The 18,815-nt window shown below is 35.8% G+C and overlaps 1 protein-coding gene across 1 annotated transcript in view; it reads right to left on the minus strand.

Annotated features, from left to right (window-relative positions):
- Positions 1-18,582, minus strand: part of LOC137398366 (M protein, serotype 6-like) — a 526,470-nt gene extending 507,888 nt beyond the window's left edge. Inside the window, exons 1-2 of the mRNA XM_068084474.1 lie at positions 18,435-18,582; positions 17,538-17,600 (exon numbers count right to left, since the gene is read on the minus strand). Of these exons, the coding sequence (XP_067940575.1) occupies positions 17,538-17,600; positions 18,435-18,582 (211 nt within the window). The remainder of the gene's footprint in view (positions 1-17,537; positions 17,601-18,434) is intronic.
- Positions 18,583-18,815: the final 233 nt, after the last annotated feature.

Raw genomic sequence — 18,815 nt, forward strand, 5'->3', positions numbered from 1 at the left:
ATAGCCAAGTTGAATGGATCAATCTCACACAGCCTCTGGTCTGACCATCTTCAGGTGTGACAGATACTTCTCTATAATTCATTAGACTTTTCCAGTATTCTACTCCAACTCTCTGTAGTACAGCATATACATGAACAAACTAGACTAGTTGTGACTAACAAAAACCAGCAGCCTTGCATCGGCTTTAATAAATACCTCAGATCAGAATCATTTATGTCCTCTATCACCTCAACTCCCTTTCCTAATAAAATAATTTCCTCAACTTCAACCAGCTTTTGATCAATCGATATCTTATCAGGTGACCGCAGCTTTGTTCAAAATGTGTCCAAGCAAGTTTATTTTTATGTCACCTAATCCTCGAGGGATTATGACTTTGGGGATCTCCTTGGCTGATGAAAATCATAAACCTGAAGATTGTTCAAGTACTACGGTTATTGAGTATAATTATTACTAGTACTCAGGCAGTTCTGTGTGTCATGAGAGATTGTCATATGTAATAACTATGTACACAATTATTCTATTATTATTTAATGACAGTATATTTTATTATGGCTAGTACTCTGGCAGTTTTGTGTGCCATGAGAGATTGTCATGTGTAATAACTATGTGCATAATTATTCTATTATTATTTAATGACAGTATATTTTATTATGGCTAGTACTCTGGCAGTTTTGTGGGTCATGAGAGATCATCATGTGTAATAACAATGTGCATAATTATTCTGATAAGTTTAAAGTTGTAAGCGTAGCTTCGGATGGACAGATACGGCTCCTATTATAGTGAACATTCCTATTGTTATTGTCCTTCTGCACTGAACTTGTAGTATACAGAACTTTAGTCAGTACTTTGTAATTAAACTGTTTTCTAACAATTACACATAATTATTACTAGTACTCTGGCAGTTCTGTGTGTCATGAAAGATCATCATGTGTAATAACTATGTGCATAATTATTCTGATAAGTGAGGACGTAGCTGAGTGGTACAGTGGTTAGAGTGTCGGTATGCAAAGTCAAATATCTGAGTTGAATTCTCATTTGCTGCATTTTCTTTTTAAAGTTGTAAGCGTAGCTTCGGATGGACATATACGGCTCCTATTATAGTAAATATTCCTATTGTTATTGTCCTTCTGCACTGAACTTTGTGGTATAACTTTAGTCAGTGCTTCATAATAAAACTGTTCCCTAAGAATTACACATATAAATATATATTTACAGGCTAGTGGTCTTCTTACTGCTACGGAGTCTCATGCAAAGTTGTTGCGATGTCGGGGAAGTCAAGCTAAATACAGAGGGTTTCCTTGTACCTTGTGGACCCTTTTTCACACATTAACTGTAAATGCAGGTATGTGATTTATTAAACCTGGCCAAATTAAATTTGGAGTAATTAGCACAATATTGTGAGGAAGCAATTCCTCTTGTATTATTTGTTATTTTACTATATTAATGATTCTTAGCCTAATAAAAATACTGATAAAATATTTAATCAACAATGTTATTTTATCTGATAATATGCAAAGTGAAAGGGTCAGTATTCCTTCTGTAAACAATACAGTTGAACCTCAAGGTGTGAATTTAATTCATGATGTTATTAAACTCGTACATCAATCAACTTGAATGTCAATCGAATAAATCCCATTTACAATCACTGATATCAAGTTAGTTTCTGACCTGGAAAAAATGAAATCTGTAATTTAGGGAAATAATCAGGTTTTCTAAATAATAAATACTTAAATATCATCTAACAGTGCATGATAAAAGCAAAGAAAAATTGTTACTGCGTCAAAGAAGGATATTATTTAGTTGTCTAACTTTAGCAACGGATTATTGCAGCCAATAGTAGTGTAGGTGGCTGAAGCAGAGCATTTTCTCAACTTTAAACATGAGGGGCATTTTCCTTGGTGTCAAAATCAACAATGATATCGATTAATTCCATGTTTTTCAACGAATACAAGAAATCATGTATTTGCAAGAGAATAATCTGTTTTATTAACTTTCAACTTAAACTTAACATTGTATATTTAATCATCACTCTTATTGTTAGTTATATTCTCATCGGTTTCAATTTTAGGTCTTTTGAACGAAAATCTATCTAATGAAATTTGCTTTTTCCTGCCTTTTAAACTGTTTCCATCCTGTCTTAGATGGTACGAAGGATGCAGAGTGTTTTATACTTGATGCAGATTAAACGCGTGACATATACCAGTCCTTGATTGGCTTTCACTTCATATACGTCATGACAGCTTGTTAAAATATGACTGGCATTTCAAATTTGACGAAATGAAAAACACAAAACTCAACTTGAATCATGGCTCATAAATCAGAAACGCTTGTATATTGAGCTGCTTTGTTCATAAGTCAAGGTTTGACTGTACGTAACTTTTTGTAGCATCAGCAGCTGCTAGAAAAGATGAGAAGATGAGGAAAACTGAAGATGTCTGCTATGAGGCACTCGAGTCCGTACGTGGTTTTGTGGCACACTTCTTTACCTGCGCTGACTGCAGGATTAACTTTGCTCAGATGGCTGTTGAAATTCCTAAACTGAAGGGAAAGTCTAACAGTGATTGCGCTCTATGGCTCTGGGACGCCCATAACAAGGTGAGATTTGCTTCTTTCTATCTTCCATATCAGGGATCGTTTGGTTCAAATATCATGTTTGTACTAGATATTGATTCATTGAGTTTATTTTGAGTATTTAAGGAAGAGCGAGGAATTTAGTGCTTGTATTAATTTACATTAGCAACAGTTGGTTTATATAATACATAGTTGCACTTTTAATTTAACTGACTTCTAAAAGCCTTTTATTGTGCAAATCACTTAGTATACATAGTAACAATAATTCAATATGATTATTTATAATTTATTACTTTAAATTTTGTAAACATTTGATACTGATTACTGATTTCATGTGGACTGTTGCCTCCCTCCGTGTCACGTTTGATAGAACTGTTGTTATTAATGAGTCTGCGAAGCTGTGAGGATGTGAAATATGTGACGAGAAATAGCAAGAGATTACTGTATTTACATTTGCGAACTGCTGATATCAGAATATGTTAATATAATCATAAGTAGAGGTTCAACTATAGCTCAACTGCATACTCTATAGCAATAGTTAGTTCTGTTATATCAACTGTTGCTATTCACGTCTATAATAACAGAGGTAAAATGATAGTATATATGAAAATTCTTTACTCTTCGTTATCGAAACTTAGTTTATTCATTGTGGCCAGCTTCGTAACCTTGACCCAAAACCTTTTTTCACGGTAAAACTAATCATTTCCAGATCCCTCTGTTTTGCTACATTTTGGTTGGTAGCGTTTTTGATTTTGTGTTAAGATAAGTAAGTAAAGATTTAGCTTTAGCTTAACTGCATACTCCGTTGTTTGGTTTGTAGCGATTTCGGTTTTGCTTTGATCTCTTTGTGTATCAACACAAAGTGTCTAATCATCTACATTTTATTATACTGTCAGGCAAATAAGAGGTTGGCTGGAAAGACCAGTGAGGATCCCGTTTATCCTAAAATTCAGTTTCCTTCTAAAGAGTTGGGTCCTTTATGCAGGAATCCCAAAGGAATGTGGATTCAAGAAACGGTAAGGTTTAAAAGCATCAGTACGTTGAGCTCTCTAGCCTGTGAGCAGGCTTAAGCATGTATGTTTTTGTCTAAACCATCAATCAGTAAAATATTCTATAATTTGAGTCACCCGAATACATAACAATGATATAGACATAGAGTTACTCTCATTGTGAGCTATCACAGTTGTGTTGGTGTATCCATCAGGTTGTTTTCTATCTAAACTATTGTTATTGTCACAGTCAGCTTATTATAAACCTTATCACTCAATCATGATTATAAGCACTGATGATAGAAACTTCCTTAACCTTGTAAGTATGGATACACATCTCTTGTTTTCCTTTCATGGGTTGATTTGTTTGGTGGGTTGACTCTGTTCACTCATCTCGTCATAAAATAGACATAAAAAGTTTGTGGTCAGCAGCCAGATCTGTTTCATTGCTGGGTCAATTTTTGAAAATTGCTTCCCAAATGTTTTTCCAAGTTTTGTTCGAACAATGTTGATGGTGGCACAGTAATATCAGGTTGAACTGTCATTCAAGTGTGTTATTTTTACTGTATGGACGCCTCACAGCAGTTCGTGTCAGCAATTCCCTCTGAAAACTTCTCTTCTTTTGCACTTCACCTCCTTGAAAATTTGTTGAAGCTCTTACTTGCTTCAGATGGAAAATACATGCCAAGATTGGGCGAATAAATCTCTGTAGCAAGATTCACTTTGGCCACTTATGCTTGCGTTCCTTCATGCATGGATCTTATCGGTTTTATCAGCTTGCCAGTGGAAACCTTGTTTTGAGATCGCATCAACGGCCTTGGGTGAAGTCATTGAAAACGGAATGCAAAGGCATGACATGTTGTAGACATTTGTCCTGCATCTATTGAGGTCAAACACTCAAAATATTGTACTACATCCCTCCATTGGTATAAACCCCTCCTCTCCTACATGATTGGTCACGGTCATCATGTGGGCGAGGTTGGGGTTGGGTTATGAACATGTCGAGCTCTGTTTGGATGAACCCGAACATGGCACCAGAACAAAGAAATACGCCGAATAAGGCACCTTACAAATATTTACAAGTTTACAAATATTATGAACAATTATAGTTATTTTACTGATCTGTTGGTTTCATTTTGTTATCAAATAAATATAGTTGCCCGATATTGTCACAATTATGATCAGTCAGTTGCCATTTACAAGCATTCATGATATTAATAGTCGACATTGTGAAATGGCCCACATTTGGTTTTAGATTTAAATTTTGAGTATGAAAACTACACTGCACAGCTTTTCCTGCTGTCCCATCTTATTGGCCTGGTCAAACAATGTGACAACGATGAGAGACTTTGTCATTTTATGGTAGGGGTGGCAAAATATTAATCTAAAACTAGGAAAAAATGCCGTTGATTGTGTGAATTTGGTTAAATTATATTTAACTTTAAGCATATACTAAGACCTCTACCAATCTTAAAATTTGTAACAATAGGTAATTGGAAATGTTTTATTTTCCATGCATTCATTTTTCTGGTTAGGTACTACCCCTACGTTGTAGGAATGCGAGATTTGCTGATTTATGGTTTGTTATCCATTATCAACGCATATCTGCAATAAAAACCTAGACCCAAAAACCTAAAGGCAGCGCAACCACCCAGCGAGAGTTGTGTTAGCCCCGAAACCCAAGCTAGTGCAATCTCAACGGAGCTCGATCAACAAACCCCCCCCCCCCCCCCACATGATGGCCATGGCCAATCCGATGTCAATATCATTGGCCCCTCACAAAATCCATACTATGTCTTGAACAGTATTTTTTATTCTATGGGACAGTTTCTCCATCAAATGTTTTTAGCAGGAGTGTTCTTTTCTTCTTTGGGTGAGAATAAATACTTCTCTGAGACCATGGCAGAATTTTTGTATTGCTGCAATGGGCAGTGGATAGTAGACTTTTTTTTCTGATAATTGTGGTTTTGGCTCTGTGATGTATTGCTGGAGTTTACTCCTTACTGTTAAAAGTTTTGCCTTGGTTCACTCTGGCACAACTCGACAGATACTGACTTCTTGCAACATTTCTCTCTTCAAGTTGGTAGTTTAACTTCACATCGTCCTCTCTGAACCAATCTTGGTGTCTTTCGAACAGTTGGTCCAGTACTTCATATGCTGGGTTTAAAGTCATAGTCTTTAAAGTCCCACATCGTTCAGTGACCTCTTATTATCTTCTCATGTAACTTTCATTTATTTTCTCCTCTAGGCTTTCTCGAATCTTGCTGTATTTTGGCTTTCCAACTTTTAGGTTCTTTCGTGGTTTTGAATGGGTCCCCCCGGTTTCGCATGTATTGCGACTGTTATCATGGAATAGACTATGTTTTGGTCTGCACATCATTATTTATCTCTATGAACACAGGTGTCTAAACATGTCTCCAGTCTACTTACTTTGTAATCACAGTCTAGTAAGTGCCAATGTTTGGACTGTTGACGCATCAATGATGTCTTATGATGACCCTTGTATGTGATGAATTTATGCTCTGAGCAGAAAGCAAGTAGAAGTTCACTGATAGAGTTAAATTTGCCTAGACCAGGAGCGTGCAACATGTTTCCTTTGAGGACCACTTTTCAATATTTGAACAATACCTAGGGCCAGCAACCCATAATGATGTGATCTAATGGAAAATTGTGTCTAGTTGAGGAGACTGAGAAAATGTTGTAATATAAGTAAGTACATTTCTTGCAAACAATAAATACAAATTATTATTAGCATGAATCTTTAATATTGGAACAAGAAGTTGAGACAAAAAATAAAGTGCAGATCGGATAATTAGGGTGAAACTTGGTACTTTACACTTTCACACAACTTTTCAATGTCCGCTTTTACCGATGTAGTTGCAACTCGAAGTTGACTGGTCTGGTGTTCATCGGTGATTTGACTTTGGTACCTGTCTTTAGTCAATTTCATTTTTGAAAAAAAACTTCGCAAAAAAATGTACTGCCAAAAAGTAATAACATGTTTCTAGCATGCAGCTCTAGATTTGGATACTTTCCAAATACATATTTCTCATAAAAGTTACTAAATCCTTATTAGTATATGCTTTCCTCAAATCAGCATTTGATTTTAATTCTATCATCTTCATTTTATAGCGGTCAGGACTGTCTTCAGGTACCATGTCAAAGGGCTGAGAAAGTAGTGTGAACTTAGGTTCACATTTCCTAAAATCAGTAAACTTTGTTGAAAATTCAGAATGCAACTTGTCAAGTTGTTCAGTATATTTGAAGCAATCTCTTCCTGGCAGTTCTGCTTTTCTGACTGCCAAACAAGGAAAATGAGTAAGTTGTGTTTTACTCAGTTGATTCCGAAACAGTTGAAGCTTCTTTTCAAAGGAACATATGTGTTCAAACATCTTGTTTACCAACTGGCATTTATCTGGTAGTTTAACATCTAAATTTGAAATATGTTGTGCGATGTCAGTTAGAAAGGCAAGGTCATTTATTGAGTCATCATCAGTTAAACAAGCAACATCCTGCTGCTTATTAACCATGAAAGTCACAATCTCCTTTCTCAGATTCCCAAATCTTTTCAGTGTACTAGCTCGGCTCAACCAACGCACTGCAGAGAAGTACACAACATCTAGGTAATCTGAATCAAGTTTATCTAAAAATGCCTTGAATTGGCGATGATTGAGTTCTCGAGCACGAATGTAATTCACACATTTAATAACACTTTTCATAGGCTATCAGCCGAGATATAAAAAGTGCTAGTTTTTTGATTTCGTGGCCACCTCCTTTCAGATGGAAGATCCCTTCAATTTATTCTAACTCAAGTATGTAAATTTCAAATCAGATGAGTGACTCTGGATTTGATTCCCATTTCATTGTAAAACCAAATTTGTGTATAAGTCAGCAGTTATCTACACCTAATATATGAACATATGTGATTTTCTGGGCCAAATAGCAATAAAAATACAAGTTAGTGCGAATAACTTACCTGCATGAACAGTTTCAGCTCCCATGAGTTTGTCAAGTACTGTCTCCGATTTTACAAACAAGTATCTGGTGTGTTTCTCGCAGATCGCACATACTCTCTCAGTACATGTTTACTTGTGGACAGCTTCACGTTACTTGCAGATCTTAATGTTTTCTTTGGCGGAGGGGATACTGAAATGTTTCCTGGGTCATCTGCCACTGACAACTGTGGTAAAAAATAAAGATAATTTTTCAAACCACATGACAAAACAGGAACATAACATGCATTCACAAGCCAAATCAACCTTACTGTGATGGTAACCCAATTAGACTGGAAAAGTGGATATCATTTTTTATCTTTTTTAATCTCACTTCTCAAGGACTTAACTGCAGTGAGTTTGTCTGTACTCTGTGCAAAAGGGAATTAAAGAGATACACTGAGAACCTGACACACTACATAATATGACAGGATTTCGGCAGGATTGGATAGTGCTACTTAAAATTACCTCTGAGTAGTTTCTCTCTGCTTTCTCAAGCTTGCTTTTATTAACTAGTCTGGAGTAGCAATTCTTGTGGATAGTTGCTGTAACCACCAGTGAATCTCCTTTTACTTTAGCACACACAGTCTTCTCAGGTTCTTTGTTAAGTTCCATCTGTTGTTGGACAGTATTCTGTAGCACTGGGGATTAATAGTCAGTTAAATTAATTAAGGCACCTTTGTTGTCTTCAAAGTGAGCCACACGAGCCATCACTGACAAGCAACACAGATGAATATCATCATGCTTACAGTTCTGTAATGTGATAACTTGACCCGGCTGACCTGTTCCAATTATAGAATGAAATCTGATTGGTTAAGAAGAAAAAGTTGCCGAAGCTGGTTAATCCTGCGTGCCACTGTAAAACGAAACAAACTGGTTTGTTGCAATAACTGCCTTTTTTCTGGACAAGTGAAATCAGTAAATATCCTCAAGCAACTTTTTACTAATTCTCCATCCCTAAATGGCTTCCCTTTTTCTGCAAGTAACACACAGACTTTGAAGCTTAGGTCAGTTACAAGCTCAGAGTCTTTCTTATATGAAGTAAACACCCCTTGTTGCTTTTTAATTGCCAGGGTCATCTGTTCCAGTTTGTCTAATCTAGCTTGGCCTAACGAGGTGTCATGCGTGGCTGAATGTATTGATGTGTAATGTCGTTTGATGTTGTATTCCTTCAATACAGCAATTGTAGCTTGGCAGATTACACATATAACACCTTTGTTGTGCTCAACAACAAAATATTTGCTACTCAAGTCTTTATTGAAAACTCTGCCATTAACGTCAACTTTTCTTAGTAGCATAGATGTTTAGTTACAAAAAAAATTCACTCGACTGTTGTATTACCATTGCGAAAAACTTTAATGAGTACAATCAGCTGGCACAGAACTGAGCAGAATCGGTAAATTTCATTTAACTTTGTGATATAAGTTTAAGAAAATATTTCTAAAATATTTTAATAAAAATTTATTAAATTTTTGGAGGAATAATCTGGCCCGAAAAGTTAAACTTTATGTTGGGTATTTTACTCCATTCTAACAGAATGCCCAAATACACCCCAGTTTGGAGCTGGTAGTGCCAGTTTAGTCTCCAGCAATACGACCCTCGAAGCAGGTTGTGTATTATCCGATAGCAGGTGCAAGTATCAGGTGCAAGTATCAGGTGCAAGTATCAGGTGCGACGGGTAAAGTTAATATACAGTAGACGCTCCTACACCGTAAACAATCTATTCCAGGAACCTTTACCTTATAAGATTATTTATAGTAGTAATGAATTGTCAAGGCCATTTATTATGAGTGTAGTTGGTGAGTACAGTGACTATCTGTTAGTTATGTACACCCAGTCAACAGTTACCTGTATCAGCTAATATTTATTTGATTGTTTTGTTTCTTCCAGGTTTGTGATTTTCTACATTCACTCTATGCAGATGTTAGACCCTTCAACTTTCCTAAACTCCTCTCTCAGGCTCCGGAGTGGAAACACTTGCCAGGCGTGGACTCACTGCGAGATTGGGAAACCAAAACAGCCATAGGTCATGCAGAGATGTCGATGTGCTATTTATTGTATATCACATCCGCTATTGTAATTGCCGGTTTGTTCTATTTTGTTGTCATCAAGAGAAGACTTCGACTACGCCCCAGAAAGTGTCCCCCACGAGCTGAGTCAAACCTTGACTATAATAAACCAATTTACTAACCAAATAAAAAGCTATGTCACAAAAAATATTTATATTTTTTCTTGCAAATTTTGTGCTAGCATACATGGCATCTTCTTGTATGTAGAAGTTTGTCTACTGGTGCTTCTTTTTTTAGCCAATGAACTTTCTGCTGATCTGTTATAAGTTTTTACACTAGCTTTGCCAGAAAATATATCTGTACCGATATTTTTAAAATTAGCAATAAATCGCTGCAAACGATTGAGTGGATAATAACAGCTATAGTATTATGAGCACATGAGGAGTTGCTGTAGTACTATGGGCAAGGAATCAATGAGTAGGTCCGACTTACTATAGCTGTTCTAGGAGTAGTGGTTAATGTAGAGGGAGCCACCGTTCTACTATGAATAAAAAGGATACTTTGGAGAAACATCAGTACTTTGTGTCTGATGTAAGTTTATTAGAAGCTTACATCAGACACAAAAACTCACAACAGAAACTTACCGTGTGCCAGTGCGAGGCTCATGCTGCAAGATGTTGCTTGATAAGTCAGAGGCAATATCATGAAACTGGGTGAGAATTTTTTTAAATTGGAGGATTTTAATTGACTGATACCAAAATCAATAAAATTGCAGCTGTTCTAGCAACCCCAGCTTCAGGTGTTCTGCAGTTCAATAATACCCATGTTTACACACACTTTGATCTTTGGAGTTGTTGGCACTATCGATTATTGAAGACGACTCCAAATACACTTTGTATTCTCAATTTTGTACCTTGTGAGCACTGCTTGTGCAGCTCACATATCAATCATAGCTTCCATATCAACTGTTTAGTGATGTTTTATGCACATCCTGTAGTACTGAATAACATAAATGCAAGGGTCGTGGCTTTTCAGCCTCTACATGAAATAGATTCTATATTTCTGAGCTAGCTTTCCAGTGAAATTGTCAAATATAAACAGCTGACTAAGACACAATAATATATTTTTACATTGTGTTCTCATGTGATCTATTGGGGTATTTCAACTAGCATAAATATTATTACCTGCAACCTAAGAGAAGGTTATTATATTTTACGACTATAAGAGAAAGCCTCAACTTCCTAGTATTTCATGTGATCCATATGAATAGTCAGTAAATCCATAATGGCCCTTAGTACGCTGTTCTATGAGCTGTCACCTTGTGTCACAATATGTTTTAATGTATATGTACATTAAAACATTTAATGTATATACATGTAAAACACAATTTTAGTTTTAGTATACGAGTCATTCATAGCACTATTATAATACATGTCTTAGCTCTACCTTTTATTGGTTATACTTTATACATTTTATATTTCAACTGACTGAGCAATAAAACTATCAATAGAAATACTCGTACACTCTATGAAAATTCAAATTCCTTCTATCCTTTTAATGTATCTGTTCCATTTGTTACCAACTCATGCTTTTTACAGATTTTCTACAAATTTTTCTATATTGCTAGAATTTTTTCTGTCAACTGCCTACTACTCTAAAAAAATATCTGTAGATCTTTGTGAGTGTTTCTAGATCTCTAAAAGTAATTGTTCATCTAACACAGTAAACTTTATAACTACCCAGGTTCCTAGTCATGTGAGAGTCTGGTAGTTGTCATCTCTCTGACAACATTAATACCAAGCATTATGACAGATATTTAATCACCAACTCAAACAACACACCTCCTGGCATTTAGCTCTAATGTATACAATGTATGTCATTGATTAGCTAATCAGAGATCTGCTCAACATGCCGGCTGTTGCCATGAAGTAGTAAGAAGAACATATTTTTATCTTCATTGCTTTTAAAAATACCATTATATGGTGACAATGCATTTTCTGACTTAAATAGCAAAGCATTTAATATTTTTACTAATCATTTTAAGATAAGAATATGATGACTGCTGCCATAAAGCAATGGGAAAAATATATTTATCTTAAGGATTTATTTCAACTCTTCTTCCTTGTCATGTGGTAGCAGGTGCTACTTTGAATCTGTATAATAAATAGTTCAGTTTTTATGATTCATTCCACGATAAGAATAATATAACTATTTGAGAACCATTGAAACAGTGAAGTAATGTCAGGAGTCCTGTTTAATTGTCATCATAGTAACAAACTTACACTTCAAATACTTATCAAAAGTCTTGGTGAATTACACAATAATTTTTACCAGTAAGACTCTGAGAGCATATATTAACATGACTCATTGCTTTTATAACAACGTATTCTTTCTCTTTAAGATTTGTCTCCTCGAACTTATTACCTCTATTGTTAAAGAGTTAATATTCATAGTCTTCATAAACTTGTCAGCTGCACAGTTACAAATCACTTTCCTATACAAGATATCTTAACTACCATTCAATACCTTATTATGACATCAATAGTGGATCTGTTTAGCTTTCGACCTGCCATGTGATAACTGCGGAGATACCTGCACACTTTGTCAAAGAGATACTAAGTGTTCATATTTGAGTATTAAGTTGCCTTTTGAATAAGTGAATAAAATATATTTCGTTGATCAATTCTAAATCAATACAATAAAGAATGTTGGTACCCATATTTGCATTTTAGACTGCAAAGGTATCACAACTCCTACAGCATCAACTGATTATCTGCATCACATGTCAGCCCTACATATAAAGCTATTAAACTGAATTCTCTAGCTGACAGAGTGAACTTTGTAACTAAGCAGGTGTTTGGTCATGTGAGAGTCTGACTGGCGTCACATCTATGATAACACTGCTATTTTCAGCGTGTCAAATATTTTATCACATCTTAAACGACCACCTTCTGACCTTTAAGCTCCTTATGTAAACAACTTATCCAAAAATTTATCTTATCAGAGTTACACAACACCCAATATGCTGCCTGTTATCATGAAACTCTGGAAACAACTTACTTGGTATTTGATCTCCCACGTATACAAGCTAAGTACTGTAAAACCTTTATTTGAACGCCATGACGCTCTATTTTGCAACCTTTTCCTTAGAGTGGTTCCTTTATTAGAGGTGACATTCAAATAAAGAGTAGCCCTGTATTTTCAAACACCTTGTCAAGTTGTTGAAAATATAAATTTAATCCTTTCACTGGTAAAACGAATGTCACCCGTGTTTTACACTTTTCTTCAGGCAGTGCAACAATAACTCTTTTGGATGCAATAAATTTGCTAGCTTAGCTCCAACTTGTAGATACATGTATATAAATAAATATGCACTTGGAAGCTGATACACATGTCTACCAGTAGATATCTATTGCTTACAATTAACCTACAACAGTTTAATAGCCTGCATTGCAGTTTATTGGAGCTCTAAAGTTTTATATTTTATTTTAAACTTCAAGACATATTTTCATTTCATAACTATATTTAACAATATTGCATAAAACCGTTTGGCACTCATTGATATGTTTGCTACAGTTTGCAGTCAGAACTAGCATTTTCTGTACAGCAACAGTTATGAGCGTTGATCTGTGGTAAGTCGAGTTAGATAACGCAAGGACGCTATCTTATAATAGTTTTTTGCAGATTTGATCTAAATCTTTTAATATGTCTAGATTTATTTTTGTCAACTGCCCACTATTCTCAAAAGATCTATGTAGATCTCTGTAAATCTTTCTAGATCTCTAAAAGTAGTTTGTTTATTTAACAGAGTAAACTTTGCAACTACACAGGTCTCTAGTCATGTGAGAGTCTGGTAGTTGTCATCTCTCTGATAAAATTAATACCAAGCATTATGACAGATATTTAGTCACCAACTCAAACAACACGCCTCCTGGCATTTAGCTCTAATGTATACAATGTATGGCAATGATTAGCTTATCAGAGATCTGCCAGCTGTTGCCATGAGGCAATAGGGAGAACATATATTTATATCCATCACATGAAAAGACCATTATATGGTGACAAGTGAATTTTTTGCTTACTCAGGAATATTTTAGCCTTCATAGTAAGGCATTCCATATTTTTACTATTCATTTTAAGAGGAGAATATGATGACTGCTGCCATGAAGCAAAGGGAAGAATTTATTTTAACTCAGTTATTTAGCCTATTTCAACACCTCTTCTTTGTCATGTGGTAGAAGGTACTACTCGGAATCCACTTACACAATGATATTTACCAGTAAAGCTCTGAGACCATAATTATAGTAACATGACCAATAGCTTTTATATGAAGTAATAGAATCTATTTCTTAGGATTTGTCTCCTCCCACTTAGTACGTCTATTATAGACGTAAAGTGTTTCAACTGTAAAGTTGAAACATATATGTATGCCATAAAGATTAACTCTTTGACAATAATTGTCAAAGAGTTAATCTTTATGGCATACATATATGTTTCAACTTTACAGTTACGAATCACCTTCTTAAGCAAAATTTCTTGACTACCATTTAACATTTGTCACAATATCAATAGGAGATCTTTTTAGTTTTTGAAATGTCCAGTTATAAATTCGAAGACACAAGCAGGACTTGTCAAAAAGGTACTAAGTGTTTGTGTTCAAGTATTTAATTACCCTTTTAATCAGTGAGACATGAAGTTTAAATGAACACAGATTGAACTATGTTTTATGGATCAATTCTAAATCAATACAATTAGGAATATTGGCACCTATATTCAGCTTTATACAGCAAAGGTATTTAAAGTGCAAATATGAAAGTGGACTTCACACTGATGACGAAAAGGTCGACCTTCCTAACCACTCTCTGCTGTGCATACTTTGTTGTAAATATGGTCCAGGAGTCTCTAAGTGTATTACTTAATTAAAAAACAATGAAATCAGTCTCTGCAGATATTCTTGCTTTGAACCAGCCAACACTGAGTTGCATATTGCTATCTCAGCCAAGAATGAATGTGGGGTTCATGCTAGTAAGCACACTGTTTTTACTAAAATGACTAGTAGTCCACTTAGACAAAAGGCTAAAAGTCAGTATAAATATCAAGGTAAGCCAGTATACAGACTTGTGTTTGTATATGTGTACGCTATATGTGTCAATGTGCTAAACAAGGTTGTTAATCCTACAAGTCAGTTCAGTCAATCATTCCAAGGAAGCTGAATCATCGAAAAAAAGCAAAACAAATATCACATATGAACAGTTTGTATGCTCTCAAACATCCATGAAGAATATGCTACAGCAGCCCAGTTTAGTGCTACCTGGTAGACTGAATGGTATATTCAGAGAAGCTACAGATATGTTGGCTTCACACTTGACTAAAATACGTGTACAGCCAATATTGTGAGACAAGTTCTTATGCTGAATCTTTGAAAGTCAGCAGCTCTAGTTTTAATTGACTGTCAAAGTTGCTGTTTCGTGGAGTACACCGCTGTAAACCCATGTCATATTTATGCCGGACTTGTCAGCGGAACGACACCATTATCAACCAGTAAATATTTGACTGTTTGCCCGTATACTCTAATGTGTGATGCGGCTAAATCTTGAATTAGCTTTAAAAACCTTTTTGCAAGAAAATTGGTCAATTTTTTTCTGCTTAGCAACTATTTAAATTATAATAGTTTCAAATTTAAGAACACTTTCCGAGGTCATGACCCATATATTATGTATATTACAATGGAAAGTATAGCATCAGAATTGACTCCTCACAACAACTGGATCTATTGTTGAAGAATTATATGTTCATACCAGACATGAATACTAAGGCTGTGTCATAGATCTGACATGATTAGAAAGGCTTTCTGTCAAAGATTTGACATGAACACCAAGGCTAGCTGTCATGATTGCTAAGGCTATCTGTCATCAGCCTTTGCATTGGCCCTAAAGTATCACGTCTCCTGGTAGCAGCAGACAAGCATGCTATTTGTTGGTATGTGTTAGACATTTTCTCTTTGTTTTAACGTGGCAGTTTTTTAACGCATGTTTACATAAGAGCCAAGAGCTTGGCAAGAGATCATTTGGTGTAACTTGTTTCTCTAATAATACCCATTATCTTTGGCTATTAGAGATGAATTTTACTGCAATTTAGATGGTCTACCTTATCATTAGACAATCATTGATGTTCCTGTTAGCTACTCTCTTACCAATGCTAAGGAACTGTTCATATTTAATGTTAGAAATTTGGCCAGCTGCAGCAGTAAGACCAGCTCTAAAGCATTGAAAGGTCCACATTGAGTAGGGAATAGCATCTGTTAATCCAGTCTACAAGATTTGGAGTTTTGCCAAGCTATGCAGGTGGCATTATATAGCATGAGTTCGGTTCAAAAATGGACGTGTGTGTTCATAAAAATCCCTGCTAGATCAGTAGAAAGGAGAAAACGTATCAAGTACAAATATAAAATTGTATTTACTTATAAATCTTAAACAAGAACTACAAGTGCTTTGCATTAAAAAAAGAGAAAGGTATCAGCTCAGAGGCTCATGAAGCTGGTCTCCTGTCTCGTCTGTATCAGTGGGAGTACGCAGATAAATATCTAGTCTGTTAATTCTCTCCATCATGGCAGCCATATCTACATAAACATATCTTTATCAGTGTTTATTATAAGCAATAATGTAATGTTTCTCTTTTTATGAGAATTGCACAATCTCACAACCACCTTGTGTAAACCAACCTTCAGACTAAGGGAATGTTTACAGAAGATGGTTTAGAGCTGTAACTACTCTAGTCTAATCTGCTCAGTTACTGTACAGCAATACAATTTAGCCTGTGATTCACCTGTTCATAGCTACCAATTTTGAGTGATTTGCTCCATTGGAGCATTAACCAATAGAATTAACTGCTGACCAGCCAATAGCAATGATAAAACAATACTCATCATATCCATTCCTTATAAGTTAATAATTAGCAAGACGAAGTACAGATGAATCATGGCTTATGTACTACTATGAGACTCTACTGTTACACAACTACTTACGGTTAATACTTGTAGTTGTACAGCAAAGTTCCTAAGGGTATCAATTATCATTTCTCCACAACAACAGACTAAAGATATAATTTACCTGCTGTCTTGCAATTATCTGCTTCCTGAAGATCTACAATCTGCTGCTTAGACTCCACTAACTCATATTTTAGTTTGGTCAACTCCTCCCTCTGATTGGCCAACTCTAGAACAACAATACAATCAAGGCTCATGTACTGGTACTGTTACATTTTACAATAAGAAGCAATAAGCAAACGTAACATTACAATTAGACAGCTTTATTAGCAACTGAACCAGAGTTAACACTAGCCAACTCAACACTGAACAAGGTCAGCTGACCAGCTGGTAAGCCAAAAGATAGGGGAATGACTCTTCCTAAGCTATTTATAGATCACTAGCTGCACATGTCTGGGCAGGAACTAAACTGAACTCTAGTGATAGTGCATACATATCAGGTACTACATACAAAGGAGGTGTAAATATGTCATCTATATTTTATGACTAGAAGGAAGTCCAGTTCAACAGAAATTAAAAACTCACCTGCTGTCTTGCGATTATCCTCTTCCTGCAAGGCTCCAATCTGCTGCTTAGACTCTGCTAACTCCGCTCCCTGATTGGTCAATGCTTAAACAATCATATGATAATAATAATAGAACAATCATGGCTCATACATTGAGGAAGTGTAGAAACATCAATATTCTGTTAACAACTATAGAATCATGGCTCATGTACTGTTACTACATGAGACGGAGATATAGAGAAACACAAGAGGATAGACTCAGAACTAGTGCAAAGAGTTTATGGTGAGGAGTAAATTAGTTTTGGTATAAATTTACGAATTAACACATTTTTAAAAACTAACAAGAAATAAAGTTTTGTAAAAAGAGTATTTTCATGAGCTCAGGTACTGTTGTTCCGGTAACGGCTTAAGAACTGTAAATCCTACCTTTTGATTTTTTATTGTCAGCTTTGTGCAGGGCAGCGAATTTTTGGTAAGTAGCTGAATGGGCTACAACAAAGTAAAGATAAAGACTTCATTATAATAAAATGATCAACAGACAAACCATCTTATAGATAGGAAGCCTTCCCTCTTATTTATTCTAGCCTCAGGTACATGTGGAAAGAGGCAACTGGTGCTGTGGGTGTAATGTTAACAATATTAGTTCAAACTATTTGAGCAAATGTTAAAATATAGCCTGAGAAGAGCTTATGGTAAGAGTTATTAAAAATGACAATCAACTAGTATGGCGCAAAACCTTCCTATTGCATGTTGTACTGATCTTCTCTAAGGCTACAACCAGGTGTATGGCATCAGTGAGTAATAGACTAAGAACCTGCCACAAAACTGAAAAAACTTTTGAGTACAAAATTATACAGCCTCACGCTAGTCTCAGGCTCTTTACCTACTGCTATAATTCTAGTAAATAGCTCATGTTTCTATTCAAAACTGTAGTGAGTAATAAGAATATTCATGAATCAGGAGAGTTCAGCTAAGTGCTGACTAATAGCTGCCACAAGGTGTTGAGCTGCTAACATCACTTTAATCCTATCAGTTTTGAATAAGGAATTAAAATACTAAGACTATAATTATCCAAGAGAGAGCAGAGGTGATGAGTGATTAGCAAGGGCTTAGTGTTGGCTGAAGAGAAGAGGCTGAACTGACAACATTTAATACAAATACAGAGCTGAGCTGCTTCTACAGCCCACTGCAGTCTCTATGCAAGGAAAATGTAGATGGAATTCCCCAGGGTATGTTTATAAAAATACCCTGGGGACAAACAATGAGTTATGCAATAGAGTAGTACAAGTGAGTAGCTGGTATCACACTGTATAATAATCCTACCTGCTAATACTGGCTTGCTCCAGCTCTTAAGCAGCTCTACTGACTCTTTTCTCCCCTCAGACTCTGCATACTCCAGAGGAGTTCTACTGTCCTCATTCTTTATATTGAGGAAAGCAGACACTTTATCAGGAGGGATGGAGGTCAGCATTGACTGTAGAGCTGCTGTGTGTCCCCAGTAGGCTGCCTTGTGCAGTGCTGTGTCTAGGTAGTAGTTAGTCTGTATGTTGAGCAGGGAGACTCGTTGCTCTGCTGACAGGTGGACCAGTAGAGTCTCTACTATCTCTGTATCTCCTCTAAATGCAGCCCTTGTTAGAGCTGTCAAACCCTTTCCATCCTTCACTGCTATCAGCTCATACTTCTTACCAGAGGATATAGTATGAA

Source organism: Watersipora subatra, chromosome 6 (genome assembly GCF_963576615.1).
Source record: "Watersipora subatra chromosome 6, tzWatSuba1.1, whole genome shotgun sequence".
Lineage (NCBI taxonomy): Eukaryota > Metazoa > Bryozoa > Gymnolaemata > Cheilostomatida > Watersiporidae > Watersipora > Watersipora subatra.